Source organism: Coffea arabica, chromosome 10e (genome assembly GCF_036785885.1).
Source record: "Coffea arabica cultivar ET-39 chromosome 10e, Coffea Arabica ET-39 HiFi, whole genome shotgun sequence".
NCBI classification, from domain to species: Eukaryota; Viridiplantae; Streptophyta; class Magnoliopsida; order Gentianales; family Rubiaceae; genus Coffea; species Coffea arabica.
Window position 1 is genome coordinate 11,731,527 of NC_092328.1, and position 24,128 is coordinate 11,755,654.

General features: G+C 38.0%; 1 protein-coding gene across 1 annotated transcript; it reads right to left on the bottom strand.

The window, feature by feature from the left end:
• Positions 1-3,806: 3,806 nt before the first annotated feature.
• On the bottom strand, positions 3,807-4,247 carry LOC113711283 (uncharacterized). Its single transcript, XM_027234446.2, has one exon. It carries the CDS (start codon positions 4,245-4,247, stop codon positions 3,807-3,809), a length of 441 nt encoding a protein of 146 aa, XP_027090247.2.
• Between the last annotated feature and the right edge of the window lie 19,881 nt (positions 4,248-24,128).

Consider the following 24,128-nt stretch of genomic DNA (forward strand, 5'->3'; position numbering starts at 1 on the left):
CGAGCATATATCATGGGTTGAGGGAGATCGTCCACGCCCCTAACCTTGGAGAATGTGGGGTAACTTTTCCAATCCATTACGTCTATGCTTGGATTGGTCAATACTTCGATGTATATTACGAAAATCATCAAGTGAGTAGCCACCACGCGCGCATGACAAGATTTAGTGGTGAGAAAATGGTAATATTTTATGGCCAATTGGAAGCTGAGGAAATCTTCAAAGAAACGAATCCTTTGATGCTTCCTAAATTGTGCTGGACTGAGAACAGAGAAAAGGCGTTGATCGATGACGGATCCTTATCATCGAGACTCACGAGCTACTTCATTAGTCAACGCTCTTGCCATTTAACTCTACGTAAGGACAATACTTTCATTATTGAAAAATATAATCCTTGCAGGTTCAGCAGGCAATTCGGTTTTTGTCAGGACATCCCCAACAACTTGAAAGAGATCACTCACACTTACACCTTAGGTGAAACTATTCAACTATGGGATTCCTCAGTTCGCACGCAGACGCGGTCTCGAATGACTATACCCATGCACAGGAAGCATCCATTGATCACAAAAGACTATGATGCCTGGTGGTCGACTCGGTCAAATAGTATCTCTTCGACTCCCTTAAAATTCACTGTTAAGATCCCTCAGCAATCAATGAAGAAGGGTAAGGTTACCTCCGCCAACGAGTCAGTGCATCCTAATGGAGTTATAGAGATTGTAACGGGTCTTACCTCATCCACCTTGCGGAAGAACAAAACCATTAGCAGCCCCTTGGAAAACGTTGTTACAAGAAATAAGCCTTCCAAGAACTCTCGACAGGCCATCAAAGAGGCGCAACCAGTGATTCCAGCAAAGAAGATGCCGCCCAAGGTTTCAAAATCTTTATCAGTGACTCACACAGAAGGAGACGTCGAAATTGAAACGATGGACGACCGTGATTCTCTCGAGGCTATAGAACAAGAAGTAACTCAAACTCAGGGCATCGAATCTACCCAAAGAGGAGCCCATTCGTTGGCGAGTGGCAGTAGTAGCCAAGACCGTCATTGGAACCGGTCGAAGAAGAGGACATCTTCTGATTTGGAGGAAATTTCCTTTTCACCACCGTCGGTTGGAGTGTCGCCGCTTAAGGTAATCATATCTTCCTCTTTTTTTTTTTTTTTAAACCTTCATAACACATTTTTTTTTCATCCCCCACTTCTTGAATTCCACCAAGAAGATGTTGGTACCAATTCACCACTTGAACTTGAGACTGATGCTATAATTTCAAACAAGAAAGGTGACAAAGTCGTTATCAGCATCCCAAAGCAACTTGCCCCCAGTGGAGGTGCTTTGTCAAAGAAGGAGCTGACTAATTTGCACGAAATCCGAAAAAAATCTAAGGTAGCATTGGTTTCAGAATTTCATGGTCAAAAATTGATCCAGGCGCATCGAAGGAAGTACTTGCAGAGTTTGTGGATGGATTTTCGCGAACAGATTCTTGACACTCCAACTGAGCAGATCTCTTCTTTAAAAGAGTGTGCAGAGAAAATCATTGCGAAAATCACAAGAACGGATCCTACCAATGGTCTCCCTTTAAAAGATCACTTGATGGAATTATTTGCCAAGGCGGAGGCATATGATGCTCTGGCATCCTCATCGTGGGAAAGGATGAGCAAAGAAACACATGCAGAACTTCTTTCCAACGCGACCGTCCAACTCGAGAGAGTTAAGGCAAAGGAAGAAGGACTAACTTGTCACTTGCAAAGTCTTGAAGAAAAGTTGCAGTCCATTGAAGATAGGAAGAAGGTTCTGCAACAGGAACTCATCAGTTTGGAGAAACAAGGCCTGGAAATCAGTTCGACTATCGATCAAAAGCATGAGACCTTCAAGGAGATCCAGACTGAAATAACCCAAGCGCATGATGAGCTATCTTCCATTGAAAATACTAGCATCATGACTGATGACGCAATGAAGGAACTTGAAGACATGAAATCTGCACTTGAATCATATAAAGTAGCTGTAGTGGAATACAAATTTGATATTTAGACTTTCCACCATGTTCTTCTTTCCCTTGAATTATCTTATCACTCATTTTTTTCCATGTAATGAGTTTTTCTTTTGAATAATAAAATGCTTTTCATTTCTTATCTCTTTTAGAACTCAAATGGAGCATTTTATTTTTTATATATATATTTTTTATTTTTTTGGAAAGAGAAAATTCTTTTTCATTTTTTTTTGTAAGGGACAAGGATTTGATTTGGAGTGGTGTAACTGAACTTAGAAGTTGCCCTCTAAGCTGCCTACGTATCCCAACAAGGGAATCAAGTCACACGTAGTTCCTGCCGTTCACATTTTAACCTCATGCGGGCCAGGAGTATCTATTTGTTTACCACCTTAGATTTGGTGGAGTGTTTCAGCAGTTTTACCACATACTACACCATTGGTGGTTGCCATCCACAGTTTTAACTCATGTGGGCCAGGAGCCTGGCGCGGTTCCGATTACGCATAGTACCTTTTTAGGTACTTGCCATTGATGGGGCCAACCCTTAATCCATCTTCAGCAACCAACTTATATGAGCCATTTGTATATACTTTTCGAACGACATATGGACCATCCCACTTAGGAGTAAACTTTCTTTGTCCGCCATGAGTGAGAATGATTGGTCTCCGAACGGCGAGTACTAACTCTCCAATTTGGAAAGAGCGGGGTCGAACGTGCTTATTGAATGCCTTTGAAAGGCGAGCCTGATAGCACTCAATCCGTTGCTGAGCTTCCAATCTCTTTTCGTCGAGTGCTTCTAATTCCTCGAGGCGAAGAAGAACATTATCTTCTCCACTGAGTCCTTCTTGAATTGCAATTCTTAGCGAAGGTATTTGACACTCAAGTGGAAGAACAGCTTCAACACCGTAAACAAGCGCATATGGGGTTGCTTGTGTGGGAGTTCGAAAAGTAGTTCTGTATGCCCAAAGCGCTTCTCCAATTCGAAGATGCCAATCCCTTTTCGATTTATCCACGATTTTCTTCAACAGATTACATAAGGTCTTGTTGAATGCTTCAGCGAGTCCATTTGCGGCAGCGTAGTACATGGACGAATTGTATTGTTTGAAATGAAATTTTTCGCAAAGTTTGTTCATTGCTACATTGCAAAAAGGCTTACCATTATCGGTGATGATATAACGCGGGACCCCATATCGATAAATGATGTGCACGCGGATAAAATCTACTACATTCTCCTTTTTGACCTCTCTTAGAGGAACCGCTTCAGCCCACTTTGAAAAGTAATCTGTCGCCGTCAAAATGAAAATGTGTCCGCCAGAAGATTTTGGAAGTGGTCCAACTATATCCAAACCCCAAGCATCGAACGGCCAAGACGCCACAGTTGGATGCAATGGTTCAGGAGGTTGACGGATGAAATTGCCATGGAATTGACAAGCTTGACATCTTCTAGCAAAATCGATACAGTCCTTCACCATTGTTGGCCAGTAGTATCCCATTCTTTTAATGCGAAAGTGTAATTTCGGGCCAGATTGGTGAGCACCACATATCCCAGAGTGAGCCTCTTCCATTGCTTGCATGGCCTCATCTTCCCCAAGACATCGTAGAAACACCCCATCGAATGATCTTCGGTAAAGAGTCCCTTTGTAGTAAATGAAACGTGGCGCTCGACGACGTATATCAACCATTTTCTTGGGATCTTCTGGTAACTTCCCATGACTAAGGTAATCTACTATGAGATGACGCCAATCCTCCTTTTCGATCTCATGGACAAAAATATGATAAGTATTTTCTTCCTCACCATCGTCATTTTCATCAAACATCGGAGGTATGACCTAATTTTGGCATATTGAAATTTGATTTCGATGAGAAGGTAGAGTGATCATGGACGCCACCCTTGCCAAAGAATCAGCTTGTTGGTTGAAATTTCTTGGGATATGTTCTATAGTGACATTACTTAAATATCCCATGAGTTGCCTTGCATACTTATAATATGGGATCAATTCTGGTTTCTTGACATCATAAACACCAAGAAGTTGATTTACCACCAATTTTGAATCACCATAGACTCTAAGATGCAACTGCTTCATGTCTATAGCCGTTTCAAGATCGAGAATCAACGCCTGATATTCAGCCACATTGTTGGAACACCGGCGTGTTAAAGTGAAAGAGTATGGCAATATATCTGCTTCAGGAGTATAGAAGACAACTCCCGCACCAGCTCCATCACGGTGAGCAGCTCCATCGAAATACATTGACCACGACGATTCGACCATAAACACTTCTTCATCGGGAAGTTCATCAGTCAACTCCCACTCAACAGGTAGGGGATGATCGGCTAAAAAGTCTGCTAATATTTATCCTTTGACAGCCTTCGCAGGTACGTAAATAATTTCAAACTGTTGAAACTGAAGGTACCATCTGGCGAGTCGATCAGACAGTACAGGTTTTGCCATGACATATTTAATGGGATTAGACTTAGATATGAGTCGAATAGTGTGTGCTTGAAAGTAATGTTTCAACTTCTGAATGACAAATATGAGTGCCAAACACAACTTCTCGATGGGTGAGTAGTTCAACTCATTAGATGTCATCATCCTGCTCAAGTAATACAGTGCATTCTCCTTACCTTCATCATTTTCTTGAGCGAGTAAGGCCCCAACCGACCGTTCTTGAGCGGAAATATAGAGAATCAATGGTTTTCCTGGAATGGGCGCAGCCAGCACTGGGGGATTCATGAGATACGCCTTGATGCTTGTAAAAGCATTCCTACACGATTCATCCCACTCGAAGGGTACCCCTTTCTTCATCAGTCTACTAAAGGGTTGGCATCGCCCGGCCAAATTAGAGATAAACCTCCGGATATATGCCAACTTCCCTTGAAGGCTCTTCAATTCATGAATATTTCACAGTTCAGGCATGTTCACAATGGCATCAATTTTTGATCGATCGACTTCTATTCCCCGTTGATGAACGATGAAACCAAGAAACTTGCCAGAAGTGACTCCGAATGCGCATTTCAAAGGATTCATCTTTAATTGGTATCTCCGAAGGCGTTGGAAAACTTTTCGAAGGTCTTGAATATGATCCTCTCGCTTCTTTGATTTCACCACAAGGTCATCAACGTAGCACTCCACGTTTCTATGGAGCATATCATCAAATATTCTTTGCATTGCCCTTTGATATGTCGCTCCAGCATTTTTCAAGCCAAACGGCATTACTTTATAGCAATAAATCCCCTTGGGGGTGCGGAAGGCAGTTAGCTCCTCATCCTCGGGCGCCATGCGTATTTGATTGTAGCCAGACGATCCATCGAGAAAAGATAGTGTTTCATGCCCGGTTGTAGCATCTACCGTCAATTCTGTGATGGGGAGAGGAAAATCATCTTTGGGGCAAGCCTCGTTTAAGTCTCGAAAGTCAACACAAACTCGAATTTGCCCATTCTTTTTCCTTACAGGGACGATGCTTGAAATCCATGTTGGATATTTTACTTCTCGTATGAATCCGGCTTCAATCAATCGATTTATCTCATTTTCTATCAGAGGGATCAATTCGGGCCGAAAGCGCCTTTGCGTTTGCTTGACAGGTTTTGTTCCTCGCTTGACAGACAAATTATGAACGGCGACCCTTGGATCCAAACCAGGCATTTCTGAGTAATTCCAGGCAAAGACGTCCCTGAACTCGAGCAGCAAATCAACATACTCTTTTTCTTCTTCAGGAGTCATACAAGAGCTTATGTAAATTGGGCGAGGATCGTCGCTTGTGCCAAGGTTAATCTCTTTTAGCTCATCGACTGTATTTTTTGCCCCTTGCTCAAGTTCAGGGGGAGCGTCATCTGCATCTTCTTCTTCTTCTTCGGGATCACTGATCGTAATATGGTGACAGGAAGCCATACTTTCTTGACCCTGTTCTTCAAAAATGGTTTCAATTCTTACATTGACTAAGTCTCCATAGTGTATGAAGAAATTGGAGACTCGCTTTCTTGGTCCGTTCTTCTTTATTGGAGTAAGACTTTCTTCCCTGGCAACTTGGTACTCTTGTTTTTTACTGCCTAATCTCTCATAGACGGGCGACTTCAGATTTTTCGGCTGCGGGCCAAGTCTGTCAAACACAGAAGTGCGTTTTGACTTATTTCCCAATCGGTCGAACACAGATCTCTTTCGGTTTGTGACCTCCATTTCTTCGTTCACATAGTTACAACTCGCTCTTTTGATCATTATACGAACAGGAGAGCGCGGTTGATAACCAAGACCCATCGATGAACTTTCAACATTATAGCCCCTTTCTTTCAACATTTTCTGCGTAGGTGTCAATCCGTGAGTTTTCTCGCCAGTCACTTCAGGAGGGAGTTTGCCCAATGTATTCTTCTCATTTGGGTTATAACCCGCCTTAGCAAGAAGTCTATAGGCGTTTGGATCAAAACCTTCTTGAGTCCGATTAGTTGGTAGCGAGTAATGTTCCACTGCCGGTTCTTCTTTGGGACGGACAAACCCTTGCAAGCTCACCTTCTCAATTTTGACAGGCTCTATCTTGGTGAGCGGAATATTTAATGTGTCATTTCTGATAAAAGAAGACTGACCTTCTTCTCTCTTTGATTTTGGAGTATACCGCAAAATGGGTACTTTGGAATCTTGACTTTCTTCCCTTACCGATTCCTTTCTTTTTGCTTCTTTGTGAAGATAAAATTTGGCGTCGGCAAAGTGAGTTTCGGCTTCCGTGAACGGTTTGTCGTCGGCAGTGACTTTCTTAACAATACCGTCTCGACAATACTTGAAACATTGATGCAGAGTAGATGGTATAATTTCATTCTCGTGAATCCAGGGCTTTCCCAAGAGCATGTTATAAGAGGTTGTGGCTTCAATGATATGAAATAACGCACTTGAAGACAGCTCACCAATGAGCAATTCAAGCCTTATGAGGCCAATTGCTCTTTGCCCCCCTTGGTTAAATCCTTGGATCATGAGGCGGCTCTGGGAGAGTTCATCACTTGAGATTCCTAACTCTTTCATAGCACGTACGGACATGATATTGACGGCAGATCCCCCATCAATGAGTATCCGATTCATCTTTTGTTCTCGAACATATGCACTAACAAACAAAGGTCGATTGTGGGTCTTGAACTCAACAGTTAAATCGTCATCATCAAAAATGATGGTCGTCGCACAATTCACCGGTGGTTTATCATCGACTTTGAGTTTTTTCTCAAATTCAGTGCCAATTTGTGTGACTTGAGGATTTTCAGCTTTGACGACATTGCAAGAAGTGGAATTATCAGTATCGTCACTTAAATACCCCTTGGGTATAAATTCTCTCAATGTCACGGGCTGTCGAACCTCTTGAAGAAGCTGAAAATCTGACGAAATTGGTGTTGTGGCGACTCCCTTTTGTTTCTTTGTCGCATTTCGTCGTTTCATCGTCACTTTCGGCTTTGTCGAATGAATGCTTTTCGAAAAGATGTACTTCTTTATTTTTGGCTTGCAAGTCCTCTTTCGAGTGACTAAAGTCCATCCTTCGTTGTCATCTTCAATAACATTTTCAATTGACGATTTTTCAAACTCCGTTTGTACAGACAGAGCACTGTTTGATGTGGGTAGAACTTCTATCGGACAACACACAGACCCAAACATTATTGTTGTTTGGTTCGCCGATGCTTTATCCTCCTCAAGAAGGATTTTTCCTTGGCGGGCTAATTCCATAATTTTGTCCTTAAAAACAAAGCATTTAGTGAGAGGGTGACCAATCAAGCGGTGATAACAGCAATAATTCGGATCATTGACTTGACCGGCTTCCTCCGGTCGCTTCATGTCGGGAAGTTCAAGGAGCTTCTCCTTGAAAAGATCATCAAACATTCCTTGTAAGTCGGACTCAAGGAAAGGGTATTCTTTTTCTTGCATCTCTTTTAACGTGGGTCTTCTTATTGACCTATTTTGAGATGGATCCAACTTCTCAGTGACCTTTCGGCTCACTTTGGTAGCAATTTTCATGGGAGCTGTATTTATTGCCATGGACTCCTTATTACTGAATTTTGAAGGAGGTTTGCCCCCTTTTTTATTTTCTTGCCTGTCATTGCTTTGACGAGATGGCTGCACTCGCGGAGCTTGAATAGGAAACCCATCGGTTGCATTGGCCGTGATGCTTAACTCCATGTCATGAGCACGAGTAGCTAATTCTTCAAACGTGTTTGAACGTATACCCTGTAGAATGTAGCTTAGGCTCCAATGCATTCCTCGGATGCACATTTCTATGGCAGAGGGTTCAGACAGCCTGTCCTTGCAGTTGAGACTCAGACTTCTCCACCTATCAATGTAGTTGACCACAGGTTCATCCTTCCATTGACGAGTGTTAGTCAACTCCAGCATACTGACGGTTCTTCTAGTGCTGTAGAAGCGATTCAAGAACTCTTGTTCCAACTGTTCCCAATTGTCGATGGACCCCGGAGTGAGATCAGTGTACCAATCAAACGCGTTGCCCTTCAAGGATCGGACGGACTGTTTGACTAGAAGGTCGCCATAGGTTCCAGCGTTGTTGCAGGTTTCGACAAAATGGGCCACATGTTGTTTTGGACTACCCTTCCCATCGAATTGTTGAAATTTAGGCGGTTGATATCCAGCAGGCATTGCGAGATTGTCAATTCTAGCAGTGTAAGGCTTGCAGTAGGTAAAGCTTGACTTTGAACCACCCTCCTTTTTATCTTTGATCACGCCTTCAACAAGTTCTTTTAGTTGTTCCACGGGAATAGTTCCATCGGCGGTCACATATACTTCCTTCACCTTGTCTTTGCCTTTAGACGAGGGAATTTCACGCTCTTGGTTCGCATGGCTTCCTTCAGGAGCGCGATCTTTTTGGGTGAGCAGTTGAGCGATAAGAGCATCTTGGTCCTTGATGTGTTTCATCATAGTCTCCATCATCTTGGACATGTTCGAAACTTGTTCTTCAAGACTTAAAGCATTTGTCATCATAGCAGGCATTGCAGTAGAAGAAGCAGCAGAATCTTCAATTGAAAATCTTGAATGAAGAGTTTCATGTGAAGAGGCTGATCCAGTACTTGATGAATCATCGTCATCCTTAGAGAACTTGGATTCGGATCCAAGTTCGAGCATGGCAAGAGCCTTCTCAATCGAGGTGAAAACGTCTTGGACCCCCATCGTGGAGGAATAGCTCATTTGTGATGTTGACCCGAAGACAGGGGTTGGCGCCGAGGGTTCCATGCTACTTTGGGTGGAGGCCCTCGTCATACTCCTTGTCACGGGGCCAATAACGCGGGTATTGGTGGCAACGTGTGCAGCTTCCTGAACAGGCTTAGCATCAGTAGCCTTGGAACGTGCAATCACGATTTTGTTGTTCTTTGGTGCCATTGGTGATAGACGGAGTTGAATATTCGAGGAGAAGAGATGGAAGGCAGAAATAGTCCCACCGGGCGTGCCAAAAATTTGTACGCGATAAAAATTTCAAGTCTGCAAAACGACAAGAAAAATACACGACAAATATATGATATATAAATTTAGAAAAATATGTAGGTACAATCTCTGAGATTTTCTCGAACTTGTGGAGAGTTTCCCTCGATTCTTCTCCTCGAACGCCAATCCAAGGGCTTCGCAGCTTGTTCTTGGATCCACCACCGATTCCTTCAAATCTTGATATAGAAGATTTGAAGAACTTTAGAAGATATTTGAAGACTCAAGTCTTGATATCTGGGAGACTTGGAGAGCTTGAAGAGCCGAACCTTTGTAGCTTGGAGCTTCAATGCTTTGAGCGTATATGATGCTCTTTTGATATCTCTGTGTCCCCTTAACTTGGTTGAGAGACCTCTATTTATAGTTGTAGCAAGAGGTAGAGGTTGAAAACCTGTGTACCACTTTACTTGCAAGACGTGCAGTCATATTAGGACTGTGCCAGTTAAATATTATCTCTTCATTTTATATTTATCAATAAAGAGATAAGTAATTTATCGATTGGCCAAACTTGTGGGGACACGTGACGTGGCACCGTTTTATTGGCCAAGCTACTGCAGTATATAAGAGGTATACTTGGATTAAATAACTCTAAATATTATCCCTTTAATAAGAAATAAATACTTAGATATTTATCCAATAGGTATGTGATATGTTATGATTTGGTTGGTGAAGATACCTCTGCGATTTGAATTGGTTTGGAACACCTCAACTTGACACGTGGAGGAATATAATTGGCTATTTAATAACCAAACTTTCCAAGTGTACATGCCATATGGCAATATTCGATTGGATAAAAATACTTTATAGACCAATGGTAATTTTTAGAATTTAATTAAAATTCCATTGTCTACAGACTAGTCCCAAACTCCTCTTTCATCACAAGTCACATCTCTACTCATTATATCACCTTTTATGTCACAAGAATATACAACATGTAAGTATGGGAGACTTCACTATAACCAAAAAAATACACACTTCTCCCTCTTGTCATCAAGTTTCTTTCTTAATTGATCAGGAATATGGAAATAGGTAATACACCCAAAAACTCTGAAATGACCAACAAATGGCCTTCAACCACTCCAAATTTCTTCAAGAGTTTTATGAAAATACTTCTGGTAGGACACCTGTTTAACAGATAAATTGCACAGGAAACTGCTTCTGCCAAAAAAAACTTTGGCATATTTTTCAGTTTCAACATACACCTCACCATATCCATAACTGTCATATTCTTTCTCTCTGTCACTCCATTTTATTAGGGAGTGTACCTGGTAGTCAATTGATGCTTTATCCCATTTTCCTCAAAAAAAATTATCACACACCAAATATTCCTGACCCCTATCTGTTCTCAAAATTATAGTCTGACACCCACTTTGCCTTTCAACAAAAGTTTTTAAAATTTTAAAAGTGTCACAGGCATCAGATTTTTGTTTCAAAAAATACACCCAAGCTTTTCTACTAAAATCATCAATAAAGGTAATAAAATACGTACAACCACCATTAGAAGGAACCTCCACAGTACATAAATCTAAATGAATAATTTCTAATGGTCTTCTGGCCCTCCATGATTTGTCAGTTTGAAAAGTAACTGATATGAACATGATTCTCCAAGGACTGCTCAAGAAGAAATCATCGATCAAGCAGTGGAAGGATCTGTCTTAACCAGGTTATGGATACAAAAGAATCTCAACCCCGTTAATCATATGGTTAACGAATCTTGGTATAAGGGATGAAATCTAATTCGATCAGGGACCGTTCAAAATGAATTTAAGGTTGGTAGAAAGGCGCCACAATCAAACGTATTCTTTGATTGATAAACCATAGATGAACACTCAAGAATCCATCTAAAGTATTCAAAGGGGGTTGGCAATGAGTCCAGAGAAAACTCTCTAGAAACGTTTATTCACCTTTTTTGTTGAATGGAAGGATACAAATATTTATAACCCTACTATCCCTAAACTAAGGGACCCACTTAACTAAATCAACTAACTCACGGCCCAATTAAGGAGCTTATTGCTGGCCGATTATTACACAAGGGAATAACTAATAAAACAACTCAATTACTCAACGGACTTGACAACTAATTTGGATCTAACTCCACATGAGATCTTGGACCAAATTTATTCCTACCAAATTAATTAAAAATCTGGAAAAATAAACTATTAAACTACTAATAAAAACTTGAACTACTTGAAACTTGAAACGTGGCCCATAAGCAGCCCATAATTTGCATCAGTCCCCTCCTCTTAAAAAAAGATTTGTCCTCAAATCTTGGATGCAAGGAATGAGTGATAAGAATATATTTTACGTATTTTTTAGTGTGTTTTATTAGTTAATTTTGGTTTGATTATTTAGTTTTATAACTAAAATAACTAAGGTTTTGGTAAAAAACTACATTTTATGTTAAAATGGCTAAACATTACATTTTATGGATTTTTATGATAAAAACTTCATATTTTGTAGGTTTAATGATTCAATCATCAAATGAAGTGCATTAAGAAGATATTTGGATGATTGAAGATGGATTAAAGTGGTGAAAATAAAATATGAAGTGTAAAAAGGAAAAATGCAATTTGAATCAAGAAAAGTCAGGTTTTGACAACTCTGACACGTTTTGGTATTTTGACTATATCTGGAGATACACTGATCGGATCAAGGTGATCTTGGTACCATTTTGAAGCTAAGCGATATATCTACATTTGGTATGAAGACATCAAAGTCCAATTCAGCCGTTTTCATAGTCCAAAAGTTGAAATACCGAAATTCAACTCAGCTGTCCAAAGTGGAAAACAGAGTTCTGACCAGTCTTTAGTATTTTGGTCATATCTCAGGCTACAAAGCTCCGATCTGGATGATTTTTAGAGCATTAGAAAGCTAACTCAAAGGGCTACAACTTTGGTGTTTTCCATAAAAGCCATTTCAGCCTTTATGACAGAGAAAATTGCAGTTGAAGTAAAGACAAAGTGAATACGCGAGTACACAAAACGTGACTTGTAACCGCGTTTTGTGTAGGCGCGTTTTCTGGCCGAAATTCTGTAATTTGCTCAGTCAATTCTCTTGTGTTCAGACTACTTTCCAGTTATAAGTTGTAAGAGAATTCGGTGCACATGCTTCAGAAGACAAAAAGTAAGAGGTGTAGCCAAAATTCCAAGTCCAAAACCATTGTTTTTGACTTTCTTACAAAATGGAGATTTGAGAATCATTATAGCAGAAAATTTGGACTGGAGAAGAGCTCTTCATCAGTTTATATGCAGAGACATTCTGGGAGGACATTGAGAATCATACGGGAGAAGCTTGGAGTCTGCAAAAATGTAGTTCTTCCATTTCCTTTGTGTAGGATAGTTTAGCAAGTGTAGCTTTTCCATTCTTGTTTATTATCTAGATTAGGATGAAGATGGAGGATGAAGAAGGCAAGGAAGAAAACTCATGTGACAAGGGTTGTATTCCTTCCAAACTCTTTATCTTTTGTATTTGATTCCAAGTTTAGTTAATATACAAGTTCTGGATTTTGTGTTCATTATGTGTTTCTAAAGTTTATACCTTGGGTTTGGTTGAACTTTCTATAATTGTTAGTGTTTATTATTTGGTTATTTGATTGCTATGATTTGAGCAAATTATTTAGCACTTTGGCTCTTTAAATCATGATTAATCTGGTACCATTAATTGTGATTATCTAAGGTGTTATTTCTGCAATGAAAATTGAGATTTAACATTAGTTCAAGAAGTGCTAAACATAGGGAGTACACTCACGAGAGTAGAGGTGCACCTATGTGGTTTTTAGTGATTCATTTCATGTAATTTCACTGAAGAAATGAGCTTGTAGCTAATTTCATAACCATGAGAATAGGTATGGATTAGTTATAAGTATAATTGATTCACTACGAAAGTAGGATTCAAATACATAAAGAAATTACACCATAATTAGCCTAGATGTAGTAATTAATGATCCAAATATAGCACTTGCATGAGTAGTTAGGGATACCATAACCTAAGGAGCTTTCATTTGTCATTTTGTATAATTTCAGTAGGTTAAATTTGTTATAATTTATTGATAGTCTAAATAATAGAGAAGCTTTAGTAATACCGGTAATTGTTCACTCTTCCTTGTGGGATCGACCCGATATATACCCTAAACTACTAGTTGACCTGTATACTTGCAGTGAGCGGGTGTAATTCGGTATTTTTTAGCTTGCACGTATGTAAAATATCCGTCAATGAGACTAGCAAGTATTGGCGGTTTTGAAATCCAATTCGCCCCATAATGGCCCTCTTGGATTGTAGAAGACTTGCACACATCATGAAGAACACAATCCGGTGCATATGGTTCTTGGACAGCATGAAAATATTCATGATCAGCCATGGGACACTAGTTCAAGAACTGGTGCAAATCTGGAATTGATTGGACAGTTTTCTTGAAGCAAATCTGGAATGAACCTTGTTTCCCACTGGTACAAGGCTTGCTGAAGCTGGTTTCATGGTTGATATAACAAGAATTGGTTCAAAACAGATTTCGGATTCAAGATAGCTTGTAATCCAAATTGGATTTGGATTTGTAGTTGCTGCTGTTTTGGTTGTTTTCTGTTCAGCCAACTTGTGAACTTTCAAAACACCAATTTGGGGTGATTTTGGTGTTTTAGTGGATCAAATAATGTAGCAGTAACAACAGATTTATTGGTTAAAATTTTAATCAAAAATTTTGCCAAAGATGAACTTGATGAAGCAAGGCTTAGCGGCTGGAAAGTTTTGCAGGTTTGATTTGAACATGTTTTAGCCCCCAAAAACCCAGAAAATTTCTGGAATTTGGCACAAGAATGTATGAAGATATTCTAGAACCCAAAACAAAGTGAGGTTGAAGGTGAATCCCCCCTCCCAAACAGTTCACGGCTTCTCAGGTTTACACAAGATAGGTTTCGATTTTGCAATGGGAGTGATGAAGGGTGGATCAATTGTCAAGATACGAGACTAGAGTTCCAAGAATTTCCAGGTTGTCACTTGAACAATGAAGAAATTCCAGAAATCTGTAGTTTGGATTCAAGTTCCAAGAAATTTATACACAATCAGTCCAAGTCTTCCAATTCAACACGTAAGAACCAAGAATTCCAACAACCAGTTTCTGTTTCCTTCAAGAAGGTTAGACCAGCAAGTTTCTTTTTCAAGAATAACGGCTGATTTCCTCTTTAACAAACCCAAAATTCTAACAACAAACAAGAACCAATGATAACACAAATTTCTGGGACTAAAACTGAAAGAAAACAGCAAGAACAAGTGCTGGCAGAAATGAGAAACAGAAATCCTAAGCTGTCGCGACTATGGAAAACCCAAGCGGCTGGAATTATTTTCTTCCCTTTTTTTTTGAATTTTATGGAACAAAAACAACACAAATAAACAAGAAATTCTAGACCAAAACATGAAGTAACAATGGTCTTAAAGGTATGAACAGATTCAACAAGGAACAACCTATGAACGGCAAAAACCTAAGATGCGATAAGACAAAATTCCTAGTGACTCACTAAATTTAACCATGGATTACCTTCAAACGAAAGGACAAACAAACTTGAACAAAAACAGAGAATTATAATCTGAAAAAAAATTTTATTCAGATGAATAGTAACTCAGATGAAAAGTGATGCTACAGTATGTAATAGGGCGATGAATAGTACGCTACAGTATATGAACAGTACAATTTTTTTTTGACGACTTAATACAGGGTTACGACTTCACTTGGAAAAAATTTAATAGGAGTTAAACCCTTGAAAAACCTGTTTTCAAGAACTTAATCACACCAAAAAATTCAAATCTCGATCAATTAAGGGGGTAAGTTAGACTCAAGCGATAAAATCAAGAAAATAAGAATAAAAAAAATTTGGTTTTTTTTAAATCAAAGGTGGCTAGGGTTTTAGTAGAAAAATAAATAGGAAAACAAAACAAAAAAGGATATTAACCTAGATCAAAAGACGAAACTCTGATACTAATTGATGTGAATCCAATTCCTCAAGCTCTCGCCCTTGAAGAGATGAATTGCACAGACAGCAGAAGGATCTATTTTGGCTAGGTTATGGTACAATAAGTACCTTGCTAGGCCTAAAGAGAATCCGTCTCTAGAAACCTAGTGGATTGGTTATTGGTTTGAAAGAACAAAATGATGTGATCATCTTGCCTTGAACACCATAAGTATCCAAACTAAATACTTGAAACAATTCAAGAAAAAACTCAAGTTTCATCAAGGAAATCCATTAAAGGAGAAAAACTCACTTTTATTAATTGTGATGTGAGATATGGGCAACATATAGGTTGCTTATGGGCCATGTTTCAAGTTTCAAGTAGTTCGAGTTTTTATTAGGTAGTTAGTAGTTTATTTTCAATATTTTTAATTAATTTGGTAGGAATAAACTTGGTCTAAGATCTCATGTTCAATGTTGGAAATCTTGGGAATTTGATCTTAAAAGTAGCTACATTCAACGTTATCAGGCTAGCCCTATTGTCCAAGACAAAGGAGACAGGGTGTGTAAGGCAACACATTATAGACTCTGTATCAATTTGATTCATGGTTAATCAAGTTGAACACCCTTTGTCCAAAAAATGCAGCCGCAATTCGCCAAGAGATTTGAGTTATCCAGGGGCCATTGACCCAATTCAACCTCAAGTTATTGTTCCAATAAACTTTAAATCAGTAATGATCCTCCAAGGATTCAAGAATCTTGAGCTATCCTTGATTGGTTTAGAGTCCATCATTTGTATTCATAACCTGATCAAAATAGATCCTTCCGCTGCCTGTGCAATTCGTTTCTTCGAGAGCGGGAGATTGGGCAAACGAGTTCGTATCAATTGGTATCAGAGTTTCAACTCTTGATCGAGGTTAATATTCTTTTCTTTTCTTATATTTTTATCATTGTTTTTTGACAGGTGCTGAACCTGTGCAATAATAATTACTAAAAAGTCCTAATTACCACCACAAATAATTATAGAACAAATCCAAGTACTGGAGCAGGGACCCTAGGTGTGCAATGGGTTACTTGATTCACCCTGTTCCCGAAGAGTTTGCTTGATCCGATATACCAGATTTATCTATAAAAATATTGATTTTTGCGTACAATGGCAAGTAGGGTCGATTCCACAGGGAGCGGGTAGGAAATTATTTCTTGCCAAATTAGTAGAACGAAATTGGGAGATTTTCAATGGGAGGCCAATAAAATAAAAATAAAAATAAAGTGAACTAAATTCAGAACTAACTCACAAAGCACAATTCACCAAAAATAGCAATTAATAAAAGTTCTACCCAAAGGATCAACTGCTCAGGCACGGTCCAATTAAATGCTCATCGATGCAAAGGTATTTCATCCATTCATCACTAGGTTGGTTATAGTTATCAATAAGCTCTGACAACCAATTCTTCCTTACTTTTTCGACAGTTAAGGTACGACCATTAACTGCTTCCCTAACCAGATAACAACCCTAGGTACGACCATAGGAATTTAATTACCCAATTGCATTAAAACTAGAAGAACCCAACCCTAACCAATAAACACGCTAAGAGGGTTTATTTAACCTAGATCTTGCGTTTCCCCATCATAAAGCCAATTATGGTGGTTGCCACGGGGTGTTAACTAAATGAACAATTACGGATTCTATTTAATTAACGTGGCAGTAGGCTATTAAATTAAATCAAATACCCGGCCGATGATATTCAATTAATAAAATACCCATGAACGATTAAATCAGGAAACGCACGAATAGCAATAAATTGGAAGAAATAATGAAGATTCGATTAGATCTCACAGATATTATGGACCGTGCCTTCGCGTCAACCTTTGGGTAGAGGAGAAAGTTAGCCGCTCCTCATCGTATCAACCTTGCGCGAATTAATTAATTTCATCCACGCAAACATCAAAGAATCTGGAACAGTGAAATAGCGAAGAAGGAAAAAGGCAAGCGTCTTCCTTATCTCTGCGTTGGCATTCGTACTGAATCCTGGAATTCAATGCCAAAGCCCACACAAATTGTACAGATCCAGAGACAGAAGTGAAAGAGTCAAACGTAAAGGCCAAAAGCAAGGGAAAGAAAAGTATTTTGCGTCTGACCCATTCGGCCAAAAAGTGGGAAAAGCTAAAGCTATCTAATTTCTAATGTAATTGCTGCCGAAGAAGAAAACAAAAGCCAAGAAAGGCGTCTGACCAAAAAGTAGAAAAAGAAAACTAAAGCTAAAAAGTCCTCTCCGATTCTGAATCTCCTTTTTCTCTTTTATAGCCGCCGCCCAAAAGAAAAGTAAAAGAGACGTCTGGAACAAAAGCCTGGAGCAAAGAGTTGTGATCCCATGCTTCGGGTTCACGTGGACCAGGGTCCGGCTTTCGGTAACGTCTACCTTTTAAGGCGTGGCCACGCCTTGAAATGAGAAGTCTTCTGGAAATTCACCTCAAAATATCATTTTTAATGCTAACCACCTGCAATTCACACAAATATCAAATATGAGTGAAATTCCATTTCTTAGCACCTTGAATAGCCAAAATTAGGACAAGATGACAATGCAAAACGTGCCAAATAACTGCTCTATCATTTTTCTACCAAACCCTACCCAATTCAAAAAAAAAAAAGCTCCACCTTTAGGGTTTGAATCTCCACAGTTTTATTGGTGTCGTTTGTTTCTAATTGATTCCTTGTTGTGTCAATTCCAGTTTTGAGTTCGTAATTTGTTTCTTGTTTGTGTGATTAGTTGACTCCCAAAAAAAATCGCTACTGTTCACGCACTGTTCATCACTATTGTAGCGACACTGTTCATCGCATCATTACTATTCATCGTATTGTAGCGTCACTATTCATCCGAAAAAAATATTTGCATACCAGGTGTTTGTCTCTTGTTGATCTTGACTCTTGTAGTTGGTTTGGTGTTTTCTTGAAATTCTTGGATTGCATAGTTAGGTTCTTAAAAATCTTGATACAAAAGTTTTCAAAATCTTGAAATTCTTCAAACTCTAGTTCATCTTCTTGAACTTGAGAATTGCGGCTATCTTGTTCTTGATTGGTGAATTGGAAAAAAAAGAAGAGAAAGAATATGTTTGATCCGTGGAAAAAAAAAAGAAACAAGTTCTTGGACGGATCATAGTTTTGAATTTGGAAACAAGAAATAGTCTTGAATTTGGAAATCTAATTTGACTTGAATTGTTGCCAAAATCTAGTCACATAAATCCTTATCCAATTTGTGCTGTTAAGTCACTTGACACACTTAGGAAATCTTTTCAAAATAACATCTTGCTTTCCAAAAGTGAATCCAAGAAACCATCAAACCAAGCTTTTAAATTCTAGCCATCACATACAAGTAGTGGGTAGAGTTTCTAAGTTTCTAATAATTCTGCCAAGTTGTTTGTGTTCTAGATTTCGATTGCTAATCTGCCCAGCTATATGTAGTCCACATTTGAGTCAAATTTTTAAGTTTTATTCAAGTTTCAATGGTACAAAAATAGTCCAAATCAGTTTAGATTTACAAAGAGTCAAGTAGTTTCCTAATTGAGTCGTAGGTTTCCAATTCGAGTCCTCTTGGCTGAATTAAACACCAAATCCAACCAGGTTTTTAGTGTCTATTTACAGCAAGAATTTAAGTGTTTTTTATGGGTTAAAATCTGGTCCAAAGTTCTCACGATCATACCAAAACAGTTCGGAATTTTGACCTTGTTGTTTAGGGTTTCTTTGTGCCGTGTAGTGTTCCTTCTTTCACTATTAAATCTGTAACTTTCCAGCCTTGTTTCAGCACTTTTGAGTCATTTAGATCAGTCCTTTTGTATTCAAAATCTTAACTCAAGGTGAACCAATCTCATATACGCCGCTTCCTTGAGAATCGTTAAGCCTTCTTGATCAATTGTGAGCAATTCATATAGTCTCAAGGGTTGTGATCAAGGATTTGAAAGAGTTGGTGAAATCAATAGAGTGTAATAGATTTGAGTGATATACGAGGGTTGAGTGTCAACACGTGAGTTTGTGTGGTGAGAAGAAATATCTTTTCTTTCACTAGGTTCTCTCATACATCATGAAGTATATAAGGCGTATAAAAAAATAGGTTACAACATCGTCTTCCTGACCCTAAAGGAGTCAAAGATATGGTATTATACGATATAGATGAATAATTGGGCATCATCAAATCTCAGATGCATGGTTTGTTTTTATACTTATTGTGGTGTCAAAGATAAAATTTGTAATTTGGCCATTGATAGGAGTTATGAAGTCAATCTCGCAAGTGCTATCATGGTTGAGAAACTAAATATTCCAACCATTGATAATTTTCGACCGTATAAGTTATCGAGTGCTCATGGTGATGTTTGAATTACTAAGCACACATTTATACCTTTTTAAATTGGCAAGTACATGGATGAAATGTTATATGATGTAGTGCCAATTCAATTGACGCATGTGTTGTTGGGTAAAACGTGGATGTTGAGGCGAGAAATTAAATATGGTGGACATACTAATAAGTATTCCTTCGTATTTAATAGTCGTCGTTCTACACTTGTATCACTTGTTTATGACCAATATTGTATCGATCTAACATATATAAAAAGTAAGCATGAGCATGATAATATGAAAAAAGAGTTAGTTGAGGGAATAGTGATTGATGAGGTAGAATCCGGGAGAGTTGAGAAAAAGAAAGAGGCTGAAAGTAATGAGAGTGAAAAGTCAGCCATTGAGTCAGTTATTGAGCTAGAGAAAGAGAATGATCTGATTTTGAGTAAGGGTGAGAGATCCTATATTTCTTCTAATGATTTTAACTTTGTTTTGTTTAGTGTTAATGGTCTTTTGCAGGTTGAACAAGGTGAAGTAAAGATGATTTTGACATGCACCATTTATAAATCTTTTGATGGATTGACGATCTTTCGAGGGGTAGCAGATTTCTACCATCAATCTATGGCAAAGTGAACTGCCTTCGTAAACAAGTCTCTTGCATTGGAAGAGAATTATCTTTTGAATAATTTTGAAACTAAAATTACTACTTTAAATTCTGATTTTTGTGTTTGTCCTATTAGTTTGTATGGTGTTAGTAGTTCTAGTGTTGAATTGAGTCCTTTTTAGCGTTGCAGTTGTTTATGTTGTGAGAGTCTCATTTTAAGTCCTTATAATTCATTTATTGTCATTGAGTCATGTGATCATTGTATTAGTATCTATGATGCTTATTCGTTGGGTAGTTCTAGCGTGTCTGTCACGCCTCATTTTTCGCGATGAAAAAAGTGTTTACAAAAAGTGTGGTCTTTCATTTAAAAATAAGTGAAAAGGGCCTAAAATGAAATTTTAAAGAATGCGATAGTTTAGGCCCAAAATTTAGTCGAAAAGGGATTTTTTAAGAAAAATAGGAGTCGCCATTTGGTATTGAATTTAAGTGTACCAAGTCATCCAAAAAATGTTTTTGACAAAATTAAATAAAATAAAAACAAAACCCCTTTTCAACAACTCCAGGTTTTTGAAAACTAGAGAAAAATGAGTTCGGGAATTACGATTGAAAAAAGGGAAGGTAAAGGTTTGATGGACTCAAATCTAAGGCATCCTTTCAACCTAGTCTAAGCTAGTTGAGAGGTTTAGTCAAAATTTTTCTAATCTAACCCTTAACTTCATCATATTTGGATGTTTTCTAAATGGATGCAAATCTAAATTTATAGAAAATATCGGAAGGAACAAATATCCGTTCAAAGGTTTAATTGATACCAATCGCATTAATTGCGAAGTCCAAAATAATTCCTTGAATGGGGTCACGAGCATGCATAAGTGAAATTCAAAGAAAAGAAAAGAAAATTAAATTATATATCTACATATAAGTGGCCAAAGAATAAGAAATGCAACATAATAGATATGGGAGGTAAAAACTCGTGACATAATTTTTCTTATACAGAGATTAATGAGGTATTTAAACTAAAAAGTTAAAATCGCCCATTTCCCATGTTCAAAGAGTAATTCTCCTAATCTAGACAAGCAAATGAACTAACATATTTTATAATTCCTTAAATGAGATGCAATTCTAAATGATATGATTAGCACATATAGAGGGCAGGGGGTAGAAGATAATATAATAGGAAATATCATACAAATGAGAAAAAATCCTAAAAAATCTGCATGAAAATGTAATGAATATCACGCAAAAGATGAATCTAACGCATGAACGATTTAAGGGTCTATCGTTGGATTAACCCATTTCTAAAAGTCTTTACTAGCGTTCGACTAGCAAATAAATGGAGGGGGAAGCCACAACTAGCGTTGGACTAGTGTGGCGACGTCATGCATTAATAATACATAGTAAAACGAATGAGGCATAAATTAAAACAAATAAACACAAGAGCTCGTAGCACGTAACATATAAGCATAATATCTAGATACAAAAATCTTTAAAAAAAGCTGATAAAGCACATAACACATAAACCGTACTGGGGAAAGAGAGACGATCCCAAGTACCATTTTGCTCCAAAGCAAACATCTCTTCTTGTATAGCTAATCTCCAACCAGAATGATTGAGAGCATGGGTAATAGACTTAGGAATGAATATAGAATCAAGTGAAGCAACAAAAACAGAATATGATAGAGAGATACGAAAATAAGAAACAAAATTAGAAATAAAATGAGAAGTACAGTGTCTCTTACCTTTGCGTGAAACAATAGGAAGATCTAACTCACAGGAGGGCGTCATACCTAGATTTGAAAATTGAGAGTTAATTGGTGAAGTGCGTGGTGTATTGGGAGCTTTCTCAACTACGGAACAACGAGATAACCGAATTGTGGAATCTGGTGAATTATATAACTCAGGATAAAGATGAAGGGACTGGTAAAATAGGAGAAAGAAAGAAAGAACATTGTTCTAACTCACTAAGCATACCTTGTTTCATAAAATAAGGAGTGGACTCAAAGAAAGTAACTTCAACATAAGTAAAAAAACTCGATTTAAAATTTGACTGTAACATCTATACCTTTTTTGCACTTATGTGTATCCTAAGAAAATACACTTAATAACACGAGAATCTAATTTATCCATCCCGAGAGTAAGCTGATGAACAAAACACACACATCCAAAAATACGAGTTAATTTAAACACAGGTTCACGAGGAAAAAGAATGGAGTGAGACAATTGGCCTCCAAAACTATTAGATGGCATGCAATTAATTAAATAATATGCAATTAAAACTGCATCACTCCAAAACTGTTTAGGCACATTTATGTGCAACAAAAGTGTTCGAGCAATTTCGATTAAATGTCCAATTTTTTTCAGCAACTCCATTCTGTTGTGGAGTGTAGGGACAAGAGAACTAATGAATAATACCAGACTTAGTCATAAAAATATCAAAAGGAGTGAAAAAAATATTCTTTCGTATTATCACTGCGAAGTATACGTATAGGTACACCAAATTGATTCTTTATTTCTGCAACAAATGCACAAAAAATGGGATATAGCTCTGAACTATCTTTCTTAAATAAAGCCATGTAACTCTGAAAAAGTCATCAATAAAGATTATAAAATATTTAAAACCTAATTTTGAAGTGATGCTACTAGAACTCCAAACATCATAATGAACTAACAAAAAGGGTTCAGAAACTCGTTTATTGATTCTAGGGGCAAAAAAAACATGATGATACTTTCCGAACTGACAAGACTTACATTGTAATGAAGACAATTGACTCAAAGTAGGAACCAACTCCTTCAAATTTTGTAGAGATGGATCACCCAAACGACAATGAATTTCAAGAGGAGAAACAATAGCAGGACATGCAATCGGACCATTGGAGTTAAGAAAATAAAGACCATTATACTCTTGCCCTCCACGAATCATCCTCTTTGTCTTCAAATCCTGAATAACAACAAAATTAGGAGAAAAAAAAAACTGAACACTATAGAAATTTAGTAAGTTTACTAACAGATATTAGATTAAAAGGCAAATTGGGTACGTAAAGAACAGAAGACAGCGAAAGAGATGGGTTAATTTTTATAGTGCTTAGTCCTTTAACTTTAGTTGTAGATCCATCAGCTAAAATAACATGAAAAAAGGAAGACTCTTGAATATTAGAAAAATTTCTAGAGGCACCTGACATATGATCAGTAGCCCCGGAATCAATAACTCATGAATCAAAATTAGAAGATGTGGAGAGACAAGTCATAACATTATCTTTTTGTGCTAAAGAAGTAGAGGGAAGAGATGCATGATTTGCAGTTTGGTACTGTAAGAATTTAACATAATCTTCCTCGGATATGATAAAAATCTTCTGAGACCCTTGTGCTGAAGAATTTGATTTAGTTTGGTCAGTGGTAACCGCATTAGCAAACCGAGGAGGTTTTCCAACTAAATCCCAACAAATATCATGAGTGTAATTTTTCAAACCACAATGAGTTCACTCATAGATGTCTCGACCTCCACGACCCCCATGACCTAGTCTACTTCTTTCTTCACGAGAGCTACGTCCAATACTCTAGCAATAAGTTGCTCTATCCAATTGTTGTTAGCAACTACAGCAGACTTGTCATTAATTAGAGCATCACCCTATGCATTATCCTTAGATGCAGAATGTAAGACACGAGCATACGCCTCTACAAAGGATGGTAATTGTTCACCTGCTAAAATTTGAAATTTGATTGATTCAAATTCTAGCTTAAGCCCAGCCAAAAATTTGAGCACGAGCATTTATTCTCTTTGCCTCTGCATAACTGTAATATCACTTGAGAGAAGCATTACAACATTTAATTCTTCTGAAATT